Here is an 18,980-nt window from a genome sequence, read left to right as displayed (position 1 = left end):
TTTAACTGGGTAGTAGATGTAGGAGATGAGTTTAACTGGGCAGTAGATGTAAGAGATGGGCTTAACTGGGCAGTAGATGTAGGAGATGGGGCTTAACTGGGCAGTAGATGTAGGAGATGGGGCTTAACTGGGCAGTAGATGTAGGAGATGGGGCTTAACTGGGCAGTAGTCTCAGGTGAAAGGTGCTTGTCCGTTCATTTTGGAGACTAAGAACATGAACAAAACATGACTCCATTTAGTCGAACAGAAACAAAAACACATTTGCATGTGCAATAGTCTTGGTTGAGTCCGTTGACAGAGATACCAAAGAAAATCATCATCGCCTAGGTTTAGCTAAAAGCAAGATGGATGGAGAAAACTTATTCAAACATATTGCAATTTAATAGCTCCTTTTTATTTCCAATTACTGAAAAGATTCAGATTTTGAATTCAGTAAATGACTTATTATGCATATGACTACATAACACGTGGGTATTGGACGTGAGCACTGATTTTGATATCCTCTTGAAGGCCTACGTGTAGTAAATAGCTAATAGTTAATCAAATAATTACCCCAAAAATCTGAGTGCATTATCTAGCGTTTAGACATTCTAGTGAAAATTTTGAAGATTTGAAAAGAGTTGAACTAAAATAAAGAATTGAATGGCTGCGAGTTAAAATAAACTTCCGTACACCAAAATACATCACGTGGGTGCAGAATAGGCTGCTTTTATTAGAAATGTAGTTATGTTCAAAAATGTTTAATAGAATTCTGGATATTTGTATTTCTTAGAGATGTAAATAATATGTAAACATATTTAAATGAATATTTACTGCATTCATGGTACCAATTTCAAACACTTAAACTCATGCACACTTCTGTTTTCATTTTCTTTATTCTTTGTGCAAACACAATATCATACAAATTAGTACAACAGATCACAACTAAAAAGAATGAATACAAAAGTTTGGTTGTTTGCTTCAGGGCAGGGAAAATAACACTTTCTGTATCTGCACCGTGTTTTTTTGTTTTTTGTTTAATAATACTGATATCCAAACCCCTGAAGGAAATAGTCGTAAACAACTGACTGCTCTTTGTTCACTACAGATCACTGCTGGGAAACTTTCAGTATGTAGCCTACAAACACAAAATTCAAGTTAGTGTCTTATTTCAAATAAAGGGTTAAGTACTATATTTTAAGTTTCCCTTTGGAAGGCAAACTATGAGACTCAGTGGGGAGAGGTTTCTGCACACTCCAGTGAGTATGAGGGATTTCATTTAAGTGTCTATATGACAAGGCCTTAAGATGCAAAGAAGTTCAAGACGGTTGATTATGATACGTAGAAAAAACTGATACATTATAAACATAAAGACAGTTAGCGATTACTCCAGAGAGCTGTTGAGAATATTCCCCATCTACTACATGCCTCGACAATCAATACCACTGGCATAAGTCAATCATAGCATGTTTTTGACATTCATTTCTTAATTACACAAATATAAATTAGCAGTAAACCAATGAAAGTAGTGGATACATGGCCAGCTTGTATTTGTTGACATAAATAGATACATTAAATAAATAGATTCAAAAAGGAATAAATAAATAGATAAATACATAGATAGATTAACTCATTGAAATATCCATATTAAGACCACAACCGAAAAGGGTTCATTTCCAGGCTGTCTTAAACCTGAGTCTGTTGGGTGGCAGCTCGTGGCCTGGCTGTCCTCGTGCAAATGCCCGGGCTACCACATGGATGTCCTCCTGCAATCGCCCGGGCTACAGCACGGCTGTCCTCGTGTACACACCTGGGCTACCACACGGCTGTCCTCGTGTCAATGCCCTGGCTACCACAGGGCTGTCCTCGTGCAATCGCTGGGCTACCACACAGCCCCTTCGCTCATTTCTGAGGACGGCTGTGAGAGCTGGCTGCTATAGCCATTGCCACCGAGGGCGTTCACGGAGGTGAAGGGGCCCATCGGGCCAACCATGTCCGCAGAGATGCCATGAACGGAGGCAGGGGCACCAGGCTCCGGGCTGGGGGTGTCACCTGGACGCTGGGATACCATTTCCCCGAAGCACTGGCCCTCGCTGGAGGGATGGTGTGCCGTATGATGATGGTCCATGCTCCCCAGAGGGGTGCCCGCCGGCCCAGAGGAGGACACATAGCCCAGGTCCCCAGGAGTCTGGGCCTGGGAGGATGGAGGGCCCTGGGGGAAGTAGTCATAGTTGCTTCCTGGTCCATAGAATTCACCTTGATAATCTAGAGATATGGAGACAGTTGTGGTTGAAGATAAGGTATCAAGATGTACTTTTGACTTGGCATAAATGTAGCCCACAAAATATATTTGTTGTAGCTAAAGTTCTTTGATTGCTGATGATTGCATTTCAATAAAACATAAACATTCTAAATATTTAGAAAATAGAAAATCTGCTTAAAAAAGGTAAGTGTGTGTGTGTGTGTGTGTGTGTGTGCATATATATATATATATATATATATATATATATATATATATATATATATATATATATATATATATATATATATATATATATAACAACTTTAAGAAATCGCTTTAATAGCCTTAAGAATTATGGACCTTTAGAATTATGCGACAAAAGTAATACGACAAAAATAATAATCAATAAAAATCGAAATAGGCCTATTTATTTAATTTGAAAACAAAATGAGTATGAAAGCAATAATTAGTGTTCCTTAACTTAAAATATCTCACAGCACAAATGTAATTTGGAAATGACGCTAATATTAAATTAATGCATTAGGCCTAATTAGTTTAACAAAGGCCGCTGCTTGAACCGATGACGCATATATTATTCAGTGCACTTATTTCCTCCTTATGGACAGTGTAATCAAACATTAGCTCACCTCCGTAATAGGAAAAGTGGCCGTTTGCCATTAATTCTCCAGGCTCCATGCGATCCCCCAGCGCCCTCATTCTTCTCGGACTGCGGAAAAACACGTGCCTTCTGGCCCCTAAAGCGCTCAGCTGTTTCATTCGCCTTTCCTTAGAGCGCCGATTCTGGAACCACACCTGATCAGAAGAAACGATAAATAAAAATAAACCAACCAAATGAGAACTCACAAATTTGAAAGCAAATAAATTAACCCCATCGTCTAATTAGCTTCTATGGTATTATGAGTTAGACGAATCCATTTATTTGACGAATAGACATACTTTCTTCCTTTACGTTACTGCTGGAAATAGTGGTTGGTAGCCTAAATTATAAACAAGATTTTTACAGTTTTTTTCAAAATCGAGATTTGTCTTTGCATTTTAGGAAGAAAAAAACTGGATGTAGGCATTGTTTGTTCTTTTAGGCCGGAGTAAAGCAGTTTTGGGAGCTAGAGAAGGGAACCTTCACTGCTCCCTTAAACTGACCCTAATAATATTTAAATGTCGCATTCGCTATAGCCATGGGTCATCTTGTTTTTGCCTTTTTTCCCCAGGCAGTACTATTGATATTATTAAATCATTGTATTGTGTATGAGTTCTCACATTGGAATAAAGTGGCGAATTTATTGGCGACTAAAAGCAATTCCGAGATGCTATTTAAGATATTCATCTCACGTGACGTTCCAGTGAATATAATATACCTAATCAGCGTCTCATAAATCGAGACTATGAAAATCATTTTGAAACCAGATAGTCCAAATAGCGGTAATTCCTCAACAGTTTTTTTAATGGAAGGGTGTTTTCATTCCTTTCAAATTACGAATCGTCTGCGTAAATTTGACCTGCCTGAATGACCCGCATATTGAGGCCTGTTTCCTGCGCGAGTTGTTCTCGTATGTGTCTCGTGGGCTTCGGGGTCGCAGCAAAAGCTGCCTTGAGCGTCTCCAGTTGCTTTGCTTTAATCGTGGTTCGTGGACCGCGACGCTTGGCCCCCAAATTCTGCTCGTCGTTTTCGTTGCCGCAAGTCTCTTTATCGGAGAGGTGGCCCGTTTCAGAATCCTTACAGTCTTCATGGGGGTCTTGAGAATCTGGAGATAAGCTCGGGTCACTGCACGTTGTTACTGTTAAATAGAACATTTTAAAAAGCATTAAAAAAAATGAAAGTCAATAGTATTTCGATAGCGTATTTCAATATTTATATTATTAACAAAAATTAAATTTTGCCAACAATAAGTGTTAACATTAATTTAATTAAAAAGTGCTAATAAATTTGGTGGTCCGAAAGTGCTTTTAAAGTTGTACAGAAATAAACTAATATACCTTACTGGCAAAAAAACGTTTCGATTTGCTTAAAAAAGACTAAAGCTAAAACTTGCTATATATGCATTGTAATGCCACAGTCTACGCACTTGAGAGAAGGTTCGTGTCTTTCCCGTTGTTGTTGCTCAGGTAATCCTCTTTGCAAACGAATTTATACTCATCCAGTATGTAGAGTTCTTCGCCGGTGGACAGTTGCTTGTTACACATGATACATGTGAAACAGTTCAGGTGAAAGACTTTACTTCTTGCTTTGCGAACTAGATCGTTTGGGGAGATGACTTGAGCGCAGCCTCCGCACTTGGTGCCATACCGTCTGCACAAGGAATGAATTAAATTGTCGTTATCAGTATCTTACTGTCGAATGACTATAAGTACAAGAAAAATTTTAATTGACATAACTTGCACTAAACATTATGATGTTTCACTGATCAGTTACTATGTCGTTTTAAAAACCTACACTTACAGAAAAACGATTTTCTTGAACTGATGTCTTCAGTAAACCCGGCTTATTTTTATCAGTTTATAAATTCACATTCGTTTTGATTCTATGTAGTTTTAAATTCGCAGAAGAGTGCACGGGATATAGGCCTAACACTTTGAGTTAATGTATTTACCCATTTATTGAATTACACTCATTTTTATTTGCCTTGGCCTATGACTAAAATGTAGCCCCAGTTTATTTACAAATATTCATAATATATTGAGACCTATTTAATGAGACATATTTATTGTCATTTGGGTATCCGGAAAATTCCCTATTGTTCTTAAGGATTTACCTAAAAAATCCTTTAAAATACACACCCCAAAGCGCACTTAGTATTTATTTTTTATTTAGAACAAATGCGTGTGGACTGGATGTCTGCGATTGCACTGTCTGCGGGATTCCTCTTCAAGCTGATTTATAATTCTAATCCACTTATCACAGTTTCCCTCGCGCTTTGGCAAACAAATGCGTGTGAGCGGGGAGATTGAGTCGAGGCGGGGGAATCTCCCGCCAGGTATCGCCGTAAGTCTCATCCCGGGGTCTGCCTGACAGTCATACCTTGTAAACAAAGAGAAAGCTATTCCGCTAATGCCTCGGAACAAGTTGATAAGTCTTTTAAATAATATCATCTTATTGCACACGCTAATGAAAAATACATTTGTACCGTAGCTTTTAATTCAGCGCAGGATGTCTTCTGAATAAACTAGTCTACATGTTCATATGACGACTGATAAAAAGAACCGGACCTGCTTTTAGATTGTACGCCGTTATTATTTTGTGTGCTTGTCTGTTTATTCGTTACAGCATTAAAACATCATTTTAATTCACACAGACGAATTAAAATGTTCGCATGTGTTTGGGAGCGTTACTCCCTCTCAAAGTTTGAAAGCTTACCTTAAAAAGTCTGTTTTGCAATACAGTCTTCCCTCTCTGGAAAAACACTTTTCTGTTAAATTGCATTTACAGTCACAGCACTGAACGCATTTGGCATGCCACGCTCTATCCAACACGTTAAGAAGAAAGCGGTCCAGTATAGGCCTGTCGCATCCAGCACAGTGGATCATTTTAAACCCGAGGCACCACGTCGACGTCCTTGCAGAGAGGCAAATAACTGCTTTAATGCGTAGAAAAAATGGTTCGCAGTCTAATTGTTCGATTCTTCAGTCCAGGGAAGTCAGGTGTCCTCGAGAAGCACGAGAGTCGAATCCGTCGTAGCATTCCAAGTCCTCTTCCATCAAAATGAATTTGCAAACACCGCCGACGTAAAACTGTTCCGATTAGACAGACTGATACAAAACATACTGGTCGTAAGAAAATGTAAAATAATAAACATATTTATATAGTTTTGTATGTTTGCTATTCTTCAGATTCTCTATTTGTAATTTATCTTGAATTACAAAAATCGCTTTGAGTTGAAGAGGTCGCACCAAATCTCCAAAATACAAAATGCAAATGTGAAATGAACGTGCTCAACTCTAGGCGTACTTTGGTGGATGGCAAAGTGACAGCCGATCATTTCAACCAAAACCACTGAATATTCCCGGGTCATGAAACCTATAACATTTCTTCAGCTGACTTATAAGTATAACATACGCCACAGTCCGTGGCCAAGCGTCAATAACTGGCACGCGTTGGTTAGCGGGTGAGGTGCCACAATCCCTATCCCCTCGACGAAATGACGTCATGCTGGATCAGAACCAATCAGTGTTGAGTCCTCCAGACGACAACGTTATCCCTTTGGCGTTACCTTTTAGTAGCCTACGTTCAGGAGTTACGGGAAGAGGCTGGGCTCATTATATGTTGCTTGTTTTAGGATCGTCCTTTTCAGTTCATTTTGATCTGTGCCACTGTGATTAAACTAATCTTATTTTGAAAAAACGGATATGTAGAGATAAATGTTAAAAAATCCATGAACAAAAATACGGCGTTTCCTGGAAAGCTGGCGATCGAAGAGGTGGCTGTTTAGGCTATTAAATGATTTGCACCGGCTGGCATCTATCGGGTTCTATTATTCTGTTGGTAACGGTGATCCACTACTTTTAGTCGGAAGACAATATATATTTTAGTCGCATTCGCCTTTAACACGTTATAAATTATACAACTTTTTTAGGGTCTATAAAAGCGAGCTATATTAGGACCAAATGACCAAATAAGCAGAAAATATGCTTACGTCGGACAAAAGAGAGTGCTGTTAATACACTAAAGCTTAATGGTTTATTACTTAGGCTTCATTTAAGAATTAATGGTTAGACACATTTGAGAACGAGAAGAAGACGTATTTTATCATACATATATTTTCATGTAAACATTAGGATTTGGCCTACTGCACAATCAACTGCATTTTTTTTTACCTTAATACACTCAAAATTATATATAAGATTATTATTTTCATAGCTGAAATATGTTTTATGTAAGTAGAATAAGAGAGAAATGAAAGGTGCAGAATATGCCAGTAAAGCGATCAAGAAAGTGTGTTCCCTTTGCATATTAATTTAACCCAGTCGATCTTAAAGGATATTCTAAATTATGACATGGGCTACGCTCATCTCGTGGGAAAAGTAAAGTGCGATAGTTTCCACGGCAGATGAACGCCTCAGCGCGATTATTCCACACTACGGGAGGGAGAGCAAGTATCACTAATGATTGTAATATAGTCTGGTGATAGACACTCCCCGGCCGGGCGATGTTATCGCGCAATAGGCAGCGCACAGGGATAAATCTGCGGTGCTGGGAACAGCGAGATAGCGAATTTTCTGCGCCACAGAATAGGAAACCTACAACTGGCATCGGCCCTGTTTGTCGCAGATATGACAAACCAAGGGTTAGGAACCTCAACCACATTAAAATAGCTCATTCGTGTTACAAAAACAGTCAAACAATGGCAATTTAGACTGCTCATATGTGCTTAACGTTCGGGAAATTAAAGCACTCAGAGACGTAAAAAATATTTTTATCAGAACAGCCTTTTGAACAGGAGTTCTGAACTTAATTTATGAAGGATTGTAAGTTTAATTTAAATACACAAATATGTCTCTAATATGAGTGAGATCTACTACAGAATACTAATTTATTATTTACTAAAAAACCTAAGATTTCTCTTGCAGTGTTGTAATGAACATACGGGTGTCACGGCACACAAATGCGTCTAGCAAAAACTATTCAGTTCTAAACATGTTTGCATAGCACAGAGATTTCACATAAGATATTATAATGGACAAAAAAAAAAGAGTTCACGAGTGGGGCACACGGTGTGAAATATTAGTTTGCCAATCTGGTCCACTTTGGCTTCATCGCAGCGCCGAAGGACGTAGTTCATTTTATAGCCCATAGATCAGGTGAAAGGCGACGCTGTATTTTCGCCCGGAGAGTGATGGCTCACCCGCGCCAGTCACGCGCTTTTATGTTCGCGGTCCGTGGACCGGATGAAATGTACGGCTAATGCGTAAGCAGGGCTCGCGGTTGGGCTGTGGAGCACGTAGACATACAAAGAGACAGAGAATACAACACGGATGGTGGCACTTCATTATGTCTTTTGCGCTTGAGTGGATGTAAATAAATGGTGTGAGTTACAATCTCGCTCTCGCTCACTCACTCACTCACACACACACACACACACACACAGGCGCGCGCGCTCTCTTTGCAGAGGCCTAGCGCACTAAAACCCGAGTTGGCTACTGTCTCCTCATGCTTTTGTTTCTCACCGACTGTTACTGCTAAATATGTATTTATTCCAGCCATACACCTAACATCTGATTCCACTTCAAAGCATCCTTGTTAGGACGGAAGACTCATTAGCAAGGTCACGCAGCCTAGCTAGCTTCGACAGACACCGCGACCCTCCTTGCGGATTTCCCATATACATTACTCGTACATACATCGCTCAGTTCTGCAAATGCGTTATGTCGTGCTGTGCCCGCGCAGCGCTTATTCAGCGGGCAGTAATCAAACGGAAGCTTCCTACTGTTTGTTTTTGGATCTCCCTTCAGCTCATTAACACGTGTTAATTGCTGCTAATTGGTCTTAACGAGATGAGATGAGAACCCAGCGGGACCGATCTCATTTGTGGAAAACACAATTGATTATCATTTGCCAAATAAACCATTCAGCATTGGGTGGGCGTGTGTGTGCATGTGTAATTTGGTTTAAGGTCTAATTAATAGACAGTCCATTGTCCACAATTACTTTTGTGATGAGTCATACACCTCCAAATGCATATTTAAATTAGGTACTGTTCCATATAACTAGTTTTCTGCATGTCAGCTATATGGTATTACTATGATCATAGGTTAGATTTACTGTTATAAGGTTTGTAAACGTGGCAGTGAGTGAATTAATGCGTGGCAGTGAGTGAATTAGAGAGACAGAGAAAGAGAGAGACACACAACTATGTGTCAAGTAAGCCCTGAAGAATACCACGGAACCTTTGAGGAAGAGGAGACTGAAGAGCACAAGAGGATGAAGGTGTTCGGTTCTAGCCTCAGGCATCAAACAAGCATCCATCACTCTCTTACCACGTCTTGTTCGAGTGGCTGCTTGTTAGTCAGCTCAGGGTCTGTCTAAGGGCAAACAACCCCCACCATCTTCTGCAGGGCAGCTGGAACACTGATGCCGCCGATGGTCGCTCTTTTCAGGACTGCTCCCACACTGTGTTTTTGAGCCAAAATGTTGTGGTTATTTCCAGAGCAAACCTCTGCAGGGTGAAATGGAGTGAATGCAGCTCGCGTTTGCCCACCTGTTCCCGCACTACGCTCTCTCCGCAGGAGAGAAGAATTGCAGGAAGACCCCAGATAACTGTGAGCTTCAGCACTGCTTTCATACTTAAATGCACTTTAGTATTTCAGTATTTAGTATCTCCTGGTTTGGAATTCTCAACATCTTCATGTGTTGTCCCGCCATGTGGGGGAGAGGGGGGCGTGGCCATGCGAGTGGGGGCGTGGCCATGTTAAGGGCGGGAGACTCAGCCGGAACGTCCATTGTCAGGCTCCCTCTCGGGCTGCCTTCAGGCCACTCACGGCCCACACCTCGTTCGTCACGTGCCCACGGTCAGCGCCGCATCTTAAGGTCCGTTCGGCGGCAGCTTGTGCCAGCGCTTGTGCACCATTCTGGAGCTCTGTGTTGCCAACCAGCAAGCGGTGAGAGCAGGAACGGGAACTGGAATTCCGGCGGAAACAAAAGAACAAACAAACCAAAACCTCTTTACGGAACAATCCCACTGAGCCCAGGCCCGCCTCAGTTCAGTGACAGGAGTGAGGGAGTGAAAGCGAATGAAAGAGAGACAGATAGAGGGAGAGAGAAAGGAGAGAGAGAGAGATCCCGAGGGAGCTAGCGCCTAGAGCATGTTGATGATGGAGATTGATGCATGCAGAGTTGCAGGCGGGCCAGACACAGGGTGAAATTAAAAGCCTATTTTGTCGCGTTGTAAAAGAACAGAATGGTGCAGGAGGAGGTGCACCCCTCGTATCCACCCCCCATCCCACCCCTCTGCCCCCCATGTACCTCTTTAGTGTCATCAAACCTTCAGGGACAAGAGCCGTTACATGCCTTTCACTCTCTCTCTCTCTCTCTCTCTCTCTCTCTCTCTCTCTCTCTCACTCTCGCTCACACTCTCTCTATCCGCATGGTCACACACACATTGTGAGGTAGTATGAAAAAAATGCTGCCAAATGAACACTATCACAAAGCTAATTCACCTTCCACATTAAAGAGTGAGAGAGAGAAAGAGAGAGTAAACATAATCAGTATACTAACATATTTTGACAGAAACAAGGAAGCTGCTCAACAACCAATCGCACCAACGAATCATGAGCCATCTCAGACACTGGCCTCTACACCCATTTCACATCCACCCCTTGAAGCCCGCAGAGAGTGTGGTAGCAGACGTGGCCTCCTCTGACTGTGACTGGCTAGTCTCTAACTACACTCTACTTATTGGGACATAATTTGCAGATCATTTATTCTCAATCTGAATTTAATTGACCGGGAGGCCTGAGTGTGGACCTGGGACCCTGGAGCAGAGCCCTGCCTCCGAGCAGTTGGCGAAGAATGGGAACAGACTGGCAGACTGTGCGGAGGAGGGGCACCAGAGACACACACGTGCACATGTGTGTGCGCACCCACACATACACACGTGCATGGATACGGAGGTCAGACCTTTGTGAAGCAGGGAGTGGCGGCCAGCTGAGTTGCTTTGTGTAAGGCTAACAGTCATCACAAGTGCATCTGTGTGTGTGTGTGTGTTTGTGTGTGTGTGTGTGTGTGTATGTGTGTGTGAGCTCAAAGATGCATGTGCCTCAGGCTACACACCCCCACTTTACCTACCGAACCTTTACACACCCTCCCCGTTACTCGTCACTCATCAATTCCCCATCCATAAAGGCAATGGAACATAAACGGCATTCAGAGTTGTACTCAGACCAGATCAGAGCCACCACTGTCCAGCTCCCACCTCCCACAGCCAGGAGCAGCAGCAGCGATAAGAGCCATTCACCGAGGGGTCGTGACCTCCATGGCAGAGATAGCCCCTGCCCTTTCTCTTTCTCTCTCTTCTGCCATCCCCCACTATCCCAGTGTGGAGAGCAGGTGAGAGAGAGTGACCGAGGAATCAGCCAACCTCATTCCTGCTGTAATGGTCCGTAGCACAGCACATGAAGTCAGAGCGCCGTGGACCTTGGTCAGCCTGCAACCCCCCCCCCAAAAAAAATCCCACATTCTCTGAAGTGCACATACTATACTGTAGGCAGCATCACACAATGAAAACAGTCTTTTGTTGGAGGGGTCAAGTGTATTACAGCTCAACCTCTAGCTCAATCACTTTAGTGATGGGAAGAGCATTAGGATTTATGTGGTAAAAATGGCACAAGACCAAGTTAAAAGTTACGCTTCATTAGCATTTAAGCAATATAATTACTAGCATTATTATTCTAGAATGGAACACAACATATGTTGTGGTGATCTATTAGTAATTGGTGGCTGAAGGCTTTTCAACAGTGTTGGTTGCTTTGACATTTTCAGCATTAGGTACAGGATTTTATGCAGAGTGTCTTCCATATATCAGTATGATGGTTTGTGTGTTCTCTGAGAATCAGTACCATGACCTTGGTGCTGCTAGCACTTTGCTCTACTTGCTTTACCAGGTGATTATTTGATTTTAATGCATAGCAAAATAACTGGAAAATAACATTATACAAAATTGTAGCTGTAATCAGATTAGTCAAAAATAGAGCAAAAAAGCAGCCACTTAAAGGAGGAACTAAGCATCTCCCCTCGCCGCTGGCTGGGGGTTTATCAGCTGGCCCCCACCACTGTCCACTCTCACACCCACAACACGCGACATGTGCCGGGGGCCAACGGTCCGTCGCCCTGGCCCCCAGCAGAGCCCCCAGATGGGGCCCACACAAAGGCTTCCCCTCCGCCCAGACCTTATGCAAGCTGGGCCGTCTCACGCCCGATTAACCCCCAATACCAGTGCCACTATTGATACGGTGGCCCCTGGGGTGGGGGCCACGCAGGCAGTCAGCAGTGGGAGTGAGCAAGGTGGCCCGAAAGCTTCCCCCCTTTTGATCACCCGTCAGGGGTCTGTGAGTCAAGTAAAGTTCTCCAGGGCTTTGGCAGTTCCTCAGGTGCAGTTTGGCAGCCAGCATAAAGGAGACACGTATGTGTTCATTAAAGTGGGCGTTTGCCCAAAACGTGCTCATACAGACGGGCTCATCAGCCGACGTTCTTTGTTATCAATGCTAACTGCCCCTTAACGTTTATTAGCTTCTAGGATGATAGAATGTTAATAAGGAACCTAAGGAAACACTTGCCAATAAGTAACGCCCAGATAGCACATGTTTGTGGTCTGATGTCATAAGAAATGTCAAATGTCACTCATCTACTTAATAGCCCCGGCCAAGTGAGTTCTAACCTGTGAAACAAACGCACAGGGGGGTCTGTAATGATTCGGCTATAAGTTGCAAATAGCATACGTTTATACTGATCAATTGCCATAATAAAGGACTGGTGTTCCTATAAGGAGCCTCCAGTGTTGTGATTCATACTGATGATGGCCTGAAAGTGAGTCGATTGGAGCGTTTCGGGCCACGCTGTCAGTCGATATAATGATCGTATATGCCGTGGCATAAACTCCTGGGCAACCAGGCTTGCCAAATAAGACCGGTCTGTGGCCAGCAAATTGACAGAAAGTGTCGGAAGCAGATAAAATGATGCATTATGTGCAAGGGATATTCATGGGTCTATGTGCATGTGTGTGTGTTTGTGTGTGAGACAGAGAAACTGTAACATAATACTCATGCTGTGATTTATCTGTTTCCCTCACCAGTTTCTACACAGCACTGTTGAACTACCAACGCAGTACATCATATTCTGAATGTGTGTGCACGTGCACGTGTGTGTGTGTGTATCTTTATAATCAATGATGAATGTCACCAGTGTTCCCAGTGAGCGTGCGTGCATGCATGTGCATGCACGTGCATGTGTGTGTGTGTGTGTGTGTGTTTCTGAGCGTGCCTGTGTGTACATGTGTGCCCCTGGGAGATAAGAAGGAAGAGGAACAAAAAACAGAGAGAGTGACAGAGAGAGAGAGGGAAGGAGAGAGAGAGAAGGGGGGAGGGAGTGTGTGAGTGGGAGATCATGTCCATATTATCACCAGCATCCACTGGCATGCTGAAGCCCTACAGCCTCTTATCACTGTCCGCTGGTCTTCCTTTTTGCGCTCTGCCCTGCCACACCTGTCTGCTCTTTAAGATATGCTAATGAGGGGGACGGCATATTCCTGTCAGGTCATTACCATGCATTACCCTCGACTCATCTCTGTGCTAATCCCTCATCTCCATAATCACATTTGGGATGTTTTTCATCCCATGAATGGAGATCCTGGACCTTGGGTAAATATAATCTACACTGATTGAATATCAGAGGGCTGGAATGCGTTAACAGCATACGAACGGATTACGTGGATTATTCCACTCATGAGTTGGACAGGAATTTTGAAAAGATGAATATAAAACCCACAGAAGGCTGCCATAAAATCACAAACTGTACAAATTCAAAGGCTGTGCAATAACAGGTTTTGTTAACTGTTAAAAGTATTATTACATTTACTATTACTACCACCTTTCTATTACTATTACAATTATTATTTTATTCTTCTTAAATCTTGTACTCTATTCCAAAAGGTTTTATCACATTTATGGAACCTAGCAAAGACAGTGTGTCCTTATATTAATAAAAACAAACAAAAAAAACTTTCTGACAGGAGAAAGTGTGTGTATGTGCATTCATGTTTGTGTGTGTGCGCGAAAGAAGGTGCCCACAGAAGATAAGCAAGGCCAAGATGACAGACAAGAGAAAGAAAGAGAGAGAAAGAGAGAGAAAGAGAGAGGGATGGCTTCCATCCCATTATTAAAAAGGACAGAAGGAGAAAGTCTCTATCCATGTTTGAGCTTCACCTCCCCCTGCACATGGTCTCATCATCTGCCCGTCATTCATTTTTTTCTGGTCTGAGCTGGGCACAGGTACAGGGTCAGGGGCACGGCACCCGACAGAATGCATCTATCACCCTGATGGCAAAGTGAGCAGTTCACTGTCTCAACCCTGCAAGGATACCCCTTCCATTCCCCTCATCGACGGCCACTCTCTGACCTCTAACCCCTGCCCTGACCCTTGCCTGACCTTTGACCTCAGAAGGTGACCTCGCCAATGACAGCAGAGGAGGTTCACCTGGGCAGCCAGACTCCGTGTGCTCCAATTTTTGAATGATAAAGACAGAAAGCCTATAAGAAAGAATGAAAATGACATTTTTGTCCTCAAACAGGTTTAATATACAAATGGCAAGTTCAGTGGTAGCTGTTTGCTAAGTGAACTGTGACTTCAACACCGCAAAGTCAGCAACCAACGTTTCATAATATCAGATATGGACTGGTTACCTGCACTGTACTGCAGTGGTCTGCAGTAGCTGTTTGTTTCATAAAACGGCTGTCTGCACTGACTAGCATTAACCACTGCAAGACTACACAGAGCTAAACACAAGCTAAAGACTCTGGCCTGCACACAGCAGCTTGTTGGGTTAATAGACCGATTATGTGCTTCTGTTTGCTGGTTGATATTTGGCTGCAGGTTCTTATGTATTATGCCATTAGGTTGTGACTGTGTGCGTGTGGTGTTTGTGTATTATGTGCTTGCGTATGTCTGACGCAAGACAGACAGGTGCCCAGCTGCTGGGCCAGCCCCCTTCTTGCGTATGCCCCGCCCTGTCTTTGCATGTCTCATTTCAATATATTGAGTGGGCCATCTGTAAGCCATTCATCTCATTCAAAAAGCCGTTAGGAGAGCCACTACCCCACCCTCCCAGAATGCCCCCTCAAGGCCATTAGCATAAACTCACGCTGGCATGCACAGACACACACTCACACTTATACACACATATGCATATGCATAAACATACTTGCACCTGTATAAGCACACTCAAACTTGAAAGCGAGAATGTGAGGAGACAATGAAGTTTAGAGCTGAAATGTTATTTTTGAAGTACTTTTATGCTTCATTTTTTATATAGTGGGATTATTACAAACATTTATTTGTATCATTAGGTTGCCATATAATTTTTGAAGATTATGTCAATGAGCCATATTGTTTTTATTTCATTTTCTTGTAATAACAAATATATAACTTTATCATACACACACACACACACACACACACACACACACACACACACACACACACACACACACACACACACACACACAGATGAACAAATACACACCGAAGTGTATTTCCCAACACTTCAGTGGCTTTTTTCATTTCCATCCCTCCATGCCTCCCCCATCTCCCAGACCCCCAAATTCTGCCTCCCACTCCTCTCCTGCTCCTCTCCCACTCCTTTTGGAAGTGCATGGGCCCTCAGCTGGCCAGTGAGCCTCCTTCGAGTCATTCATCAACAGCCTTATCTACCACACTGGACATTGCTTTCATGTCATCTGAGTCACTATGACAAGTGATATCAGTGCCTTTCCTCCCACTCCCTTGACAGTGTCTCTCTTGCCCCAGCTCTCTCTCTCTCTCTCTCACACACACACACACACACACACACACACACACTCTCTCTCTTTCTCTCACTCTGGCTCTTGCTCTCATCGAAAGGATGATGGGGAAATCAAGTTGCCTAATGTTGAACCCCCCAACCCTCCACCTCCATTCACCTCAAACAGGCATGGTTCAGTGAGCCAAGTACAGTCGCTTGGGTCAGGAGCAAAACGACTGAGACTGGAGCATGCTCGGATGCTCAGGGGGTGGGGAAGTCTGGGGGAGGGAGGTTTTTTTTTTAAAAGATGCAGTCAGCATTTTAAAGGTTCATCATGCACACTTAAACCAAAGTATCTGAGACACAAGTGAACACCTGCACACGCTCATCCAGGACATGTCCTTTCTCGGGACCTATCCCCACAGCATCTCCAGCCCTTTCAGGAGGTAATGTCCTAATCTGTTATGATGCATGGGTGAAGAAGCCTAACGGAACAATTGCGTAGCTGTCCATCATTAACTGGCCAGTTTGAGAGGGAACGTCAACGCAGTTGCACCTTGATCCTCGAGGATCCGGAACCGTCTGATCACTCTGGGCACTAATAGGACTACTGCACAGTCACTGAGAGAGGCAGACTGCTGCTCATGCCAGTGGGAGTTCATGTCAAGCTCCTAATAATCACAGAGAAAGGAACACCCAAACCACTCAATTTTCTTCCTATAAAAGACATAATCGATGATAATCACTGATTCCCATTCAGGAAAAAAAAAGCATCACATAATAAATCCCAGAGGTTAATATGTACAGAATCATACAAAAATATAACATATTAAATATATATTAAAATGATTTTACTTAGATATTGGAATATACTGACAGCATTTTGCATGTTTCCTTGTTGGCAAGATCTATTGTCTTCTCCAATTAAAATAAATATTGCATCTAATGGGTGGAAAAAAATAGCATTAGAACCACACATTATGTAGAAAATATGATGGGGTAGGTGCAGAGCAAGTGGCAGCCCAGCTATGCCAGGGTGGAGGTGTGAGGAGAGCCAGGGCTAGTGTTAATAGCCCAGCTGATCCTCCGACTGGACCCCAGCCGACCAAGGGCTTTGTTTGGGTGCTCCAGTCTCTCGGTGTGGGACTGGAACGTGCAGAGGGGGAAACTCGACCAGCCCGACTCTGCCGGTCCACAGCAGCTCGGGTGTCCCACCGAGCTCCCAAGACTCACGGCCCCAGAAGAGACGGGCTGAGTGACACAGGCTCTGCCGGGCACCACGGCTGTCAGCCACATGGCCATCTCCAGTTTTTCTCTGACGTTCTTGGGCCTCCAGTGTTGAATGTTCCCTGGATTAGCACTAGTGAGCTACTAAAGTCATGACAGAGGAGTGCTGAAACGGAAGAGTGTTCTGGTCGTTCCTCTCATATTTGTTCTGAGCAGATCGTAGAATGGCAAAAATATAAACATTAGATATTATGTGGACATCTCTGAATAAATATTCATTCTAAATAATATCCATAATTTCTTGATGGGTGTAGGCCCATCAAAAGAATTCTCACAATAGAACTATCCATACAGACATTCATATAAATATATTCATGTACTGAAACAAGAAGTTAATACAGTGTTAATTAAATCACCATTTATCTGGTGGAGGGGGGCTTAATCTCATAAGCTAAAGTAACTTATAGTTAAAGATTCTACAAATTGCTTACAAATGAATGGTAGAAGTCTATCACTGGTACCCTAATAGCACTGTGTAATTACTTTCAAAAGTGAATTATCTTTTACAGGGCAGTTATCGAAAGTTATCTGGCCGGGGCCAGCGATTATTAAGGCCTTAATCAAATATGGATGGTCATTTGTTAATTGAATTATTCCAGACCATCAGAGTGCATTTGCAACATGAATGATGAGGAAGAGAGATGAAGAGAAAGACACAGGACAGACACGTAATGCATAGGATAACCAGTATATATAACAGACATGACCATGGATGTATCAGACTTACTGTTAACACAGAACTTCACTGATGTTGTCACGATAGTTCCTCCCAGCTTCCGTGTTTTCCCTGTCTTGTGTATTTTAGTTCCATGCCATAGTTTCATTTTCTCCGCCCCTCGTTTGATTTTCCACACCTGTCCTTCGTTTCTACCTTATGTTAATGTATTTAAACCCTGTCGTGTGCCCTGTGTCTGGGCTGATCATTGTTTGTTTGATGGTTGCCTTTGTATTAGGTGTGTTTGGTTTAATGTCTGGATGTTTGAAAGCTGGTCTGTTTCCAAGCCTTCGTTTGTTAGCCTGTTTTGTTATCATAGCCTTCGTGTTTCCTAGCCTCTGTTATATCCTGCTTCCCCTGTTTGCCTTCGTGTTTTTTGTTCGCTTGATAATGTATCCTCGTACGCTCTGTATAGGCTATATGGATCGCCCTAAGGACTCTGATTTTGGATTTGCCAATAATAAATCTCGCTCTTCTCCGCACATGCGTCCGCCTCCTTACCGCTCATCGTTACAGATGTACAATGTATACTGACTTTGACTCATTATTACTAAATGTACAGTGATAACAGGTCAAAAGAGGACAGATCCAACTCTATAATTGCTTTACAACATTTGATATAGGACTAAGTCCTTACTGCACCTTAACAGACTGAATCCAAGACCAAGACAGGTGCAACAAGTTCCTGCTAACACACATATACACACATGTGCGCACACACACACACATACACATACAAATGAAAGATCGGAGAGGGGGCACTTCAGATGAGTGGCAAACGCCTTGTCTGCCCGCACATCACTCCTCGATTCAGCACTCACACTCTGGAGAGGCAACAGAAGAGGCAGGAACTGGAACCCCAGACACACACACACACACACACACACAGACGCAAAGCTCGGAAGCTCAATTTGTGCCCTTCAAATACAGATGCATAGTTACAGACGCACTGGCTCCACGAAAGAGGGCCCCTCGATCGGTTCACTTTTGTTTCAGTCATATAATGTCATATAGTGGTATAGAACTGACCACTACGCATGTTGGCGCAGATCGATCTCAAGTCTCCTATTGAGAAAGTCGAGACCGACTTGCAGAAACACCAAACAAGGAAGCCATCTTTCTCCAAGATGTGGAACTTAGAGGCTGTGCAGACTTGGGAGAAGTTCACATCAGCGGTATTACAAACAGAAACCTTTTGCTGTTCGAGTTAAACTGCATAGGCACACCACAGTCCCAGGAGAGTAACTTATGAGAG

At 43.0% G+C, this 18,980-nt stretch overlaps 1 protein-coding gene across 1 annotated transcript; it reads right to left on the bottom strand.

The window, feature by feature from the left end:
• Positions 1-890: 890 nt before the first annotated feature.
• Positions 891-6,311, bottom strand: lhx1b (LIM homeobox 1b). Its single transcript, XM_027023760.3, has 5 exons — positions 5,595-6,311; positions 4,306-4,529; positions 3,743-4,017; positions 2,869-3,034; positions 891-2,244 (listed from the first exon to the last, which is right to left on the bottom strand). The coding sequence occupies exons 1-5, from the start codon at positions 5,762-5,764 to the stop codon at positions 1,862-1,864; spliced, it is 1,218 nt and encodes a 405-aa protein (XP_026879561.1). The 5' UTR covers positions 5,765-6,311; the 3' UTR covers positions 891-1,861.
• Positions 6,312-18,980: the final 12,669 nt, after the last annotated feature.

This window comes from Electrophorus electricus, chromosome 8 (assembly GCF_041902795.1).
Source record: "Electrophorus electricus isolate QZ-2024a chromosome 8, ASM4190279v1, whole genome shotgun sequence".
NCBI lineage: Eukaryota > Metazoa > Chordata > Actinopteri > Gymnotiformes > Gymnotidae > Electrophorus > Electrophorus electricus.
This window is presented reverse-complemented; position numbering and strand designations above follow the sequence as displayed.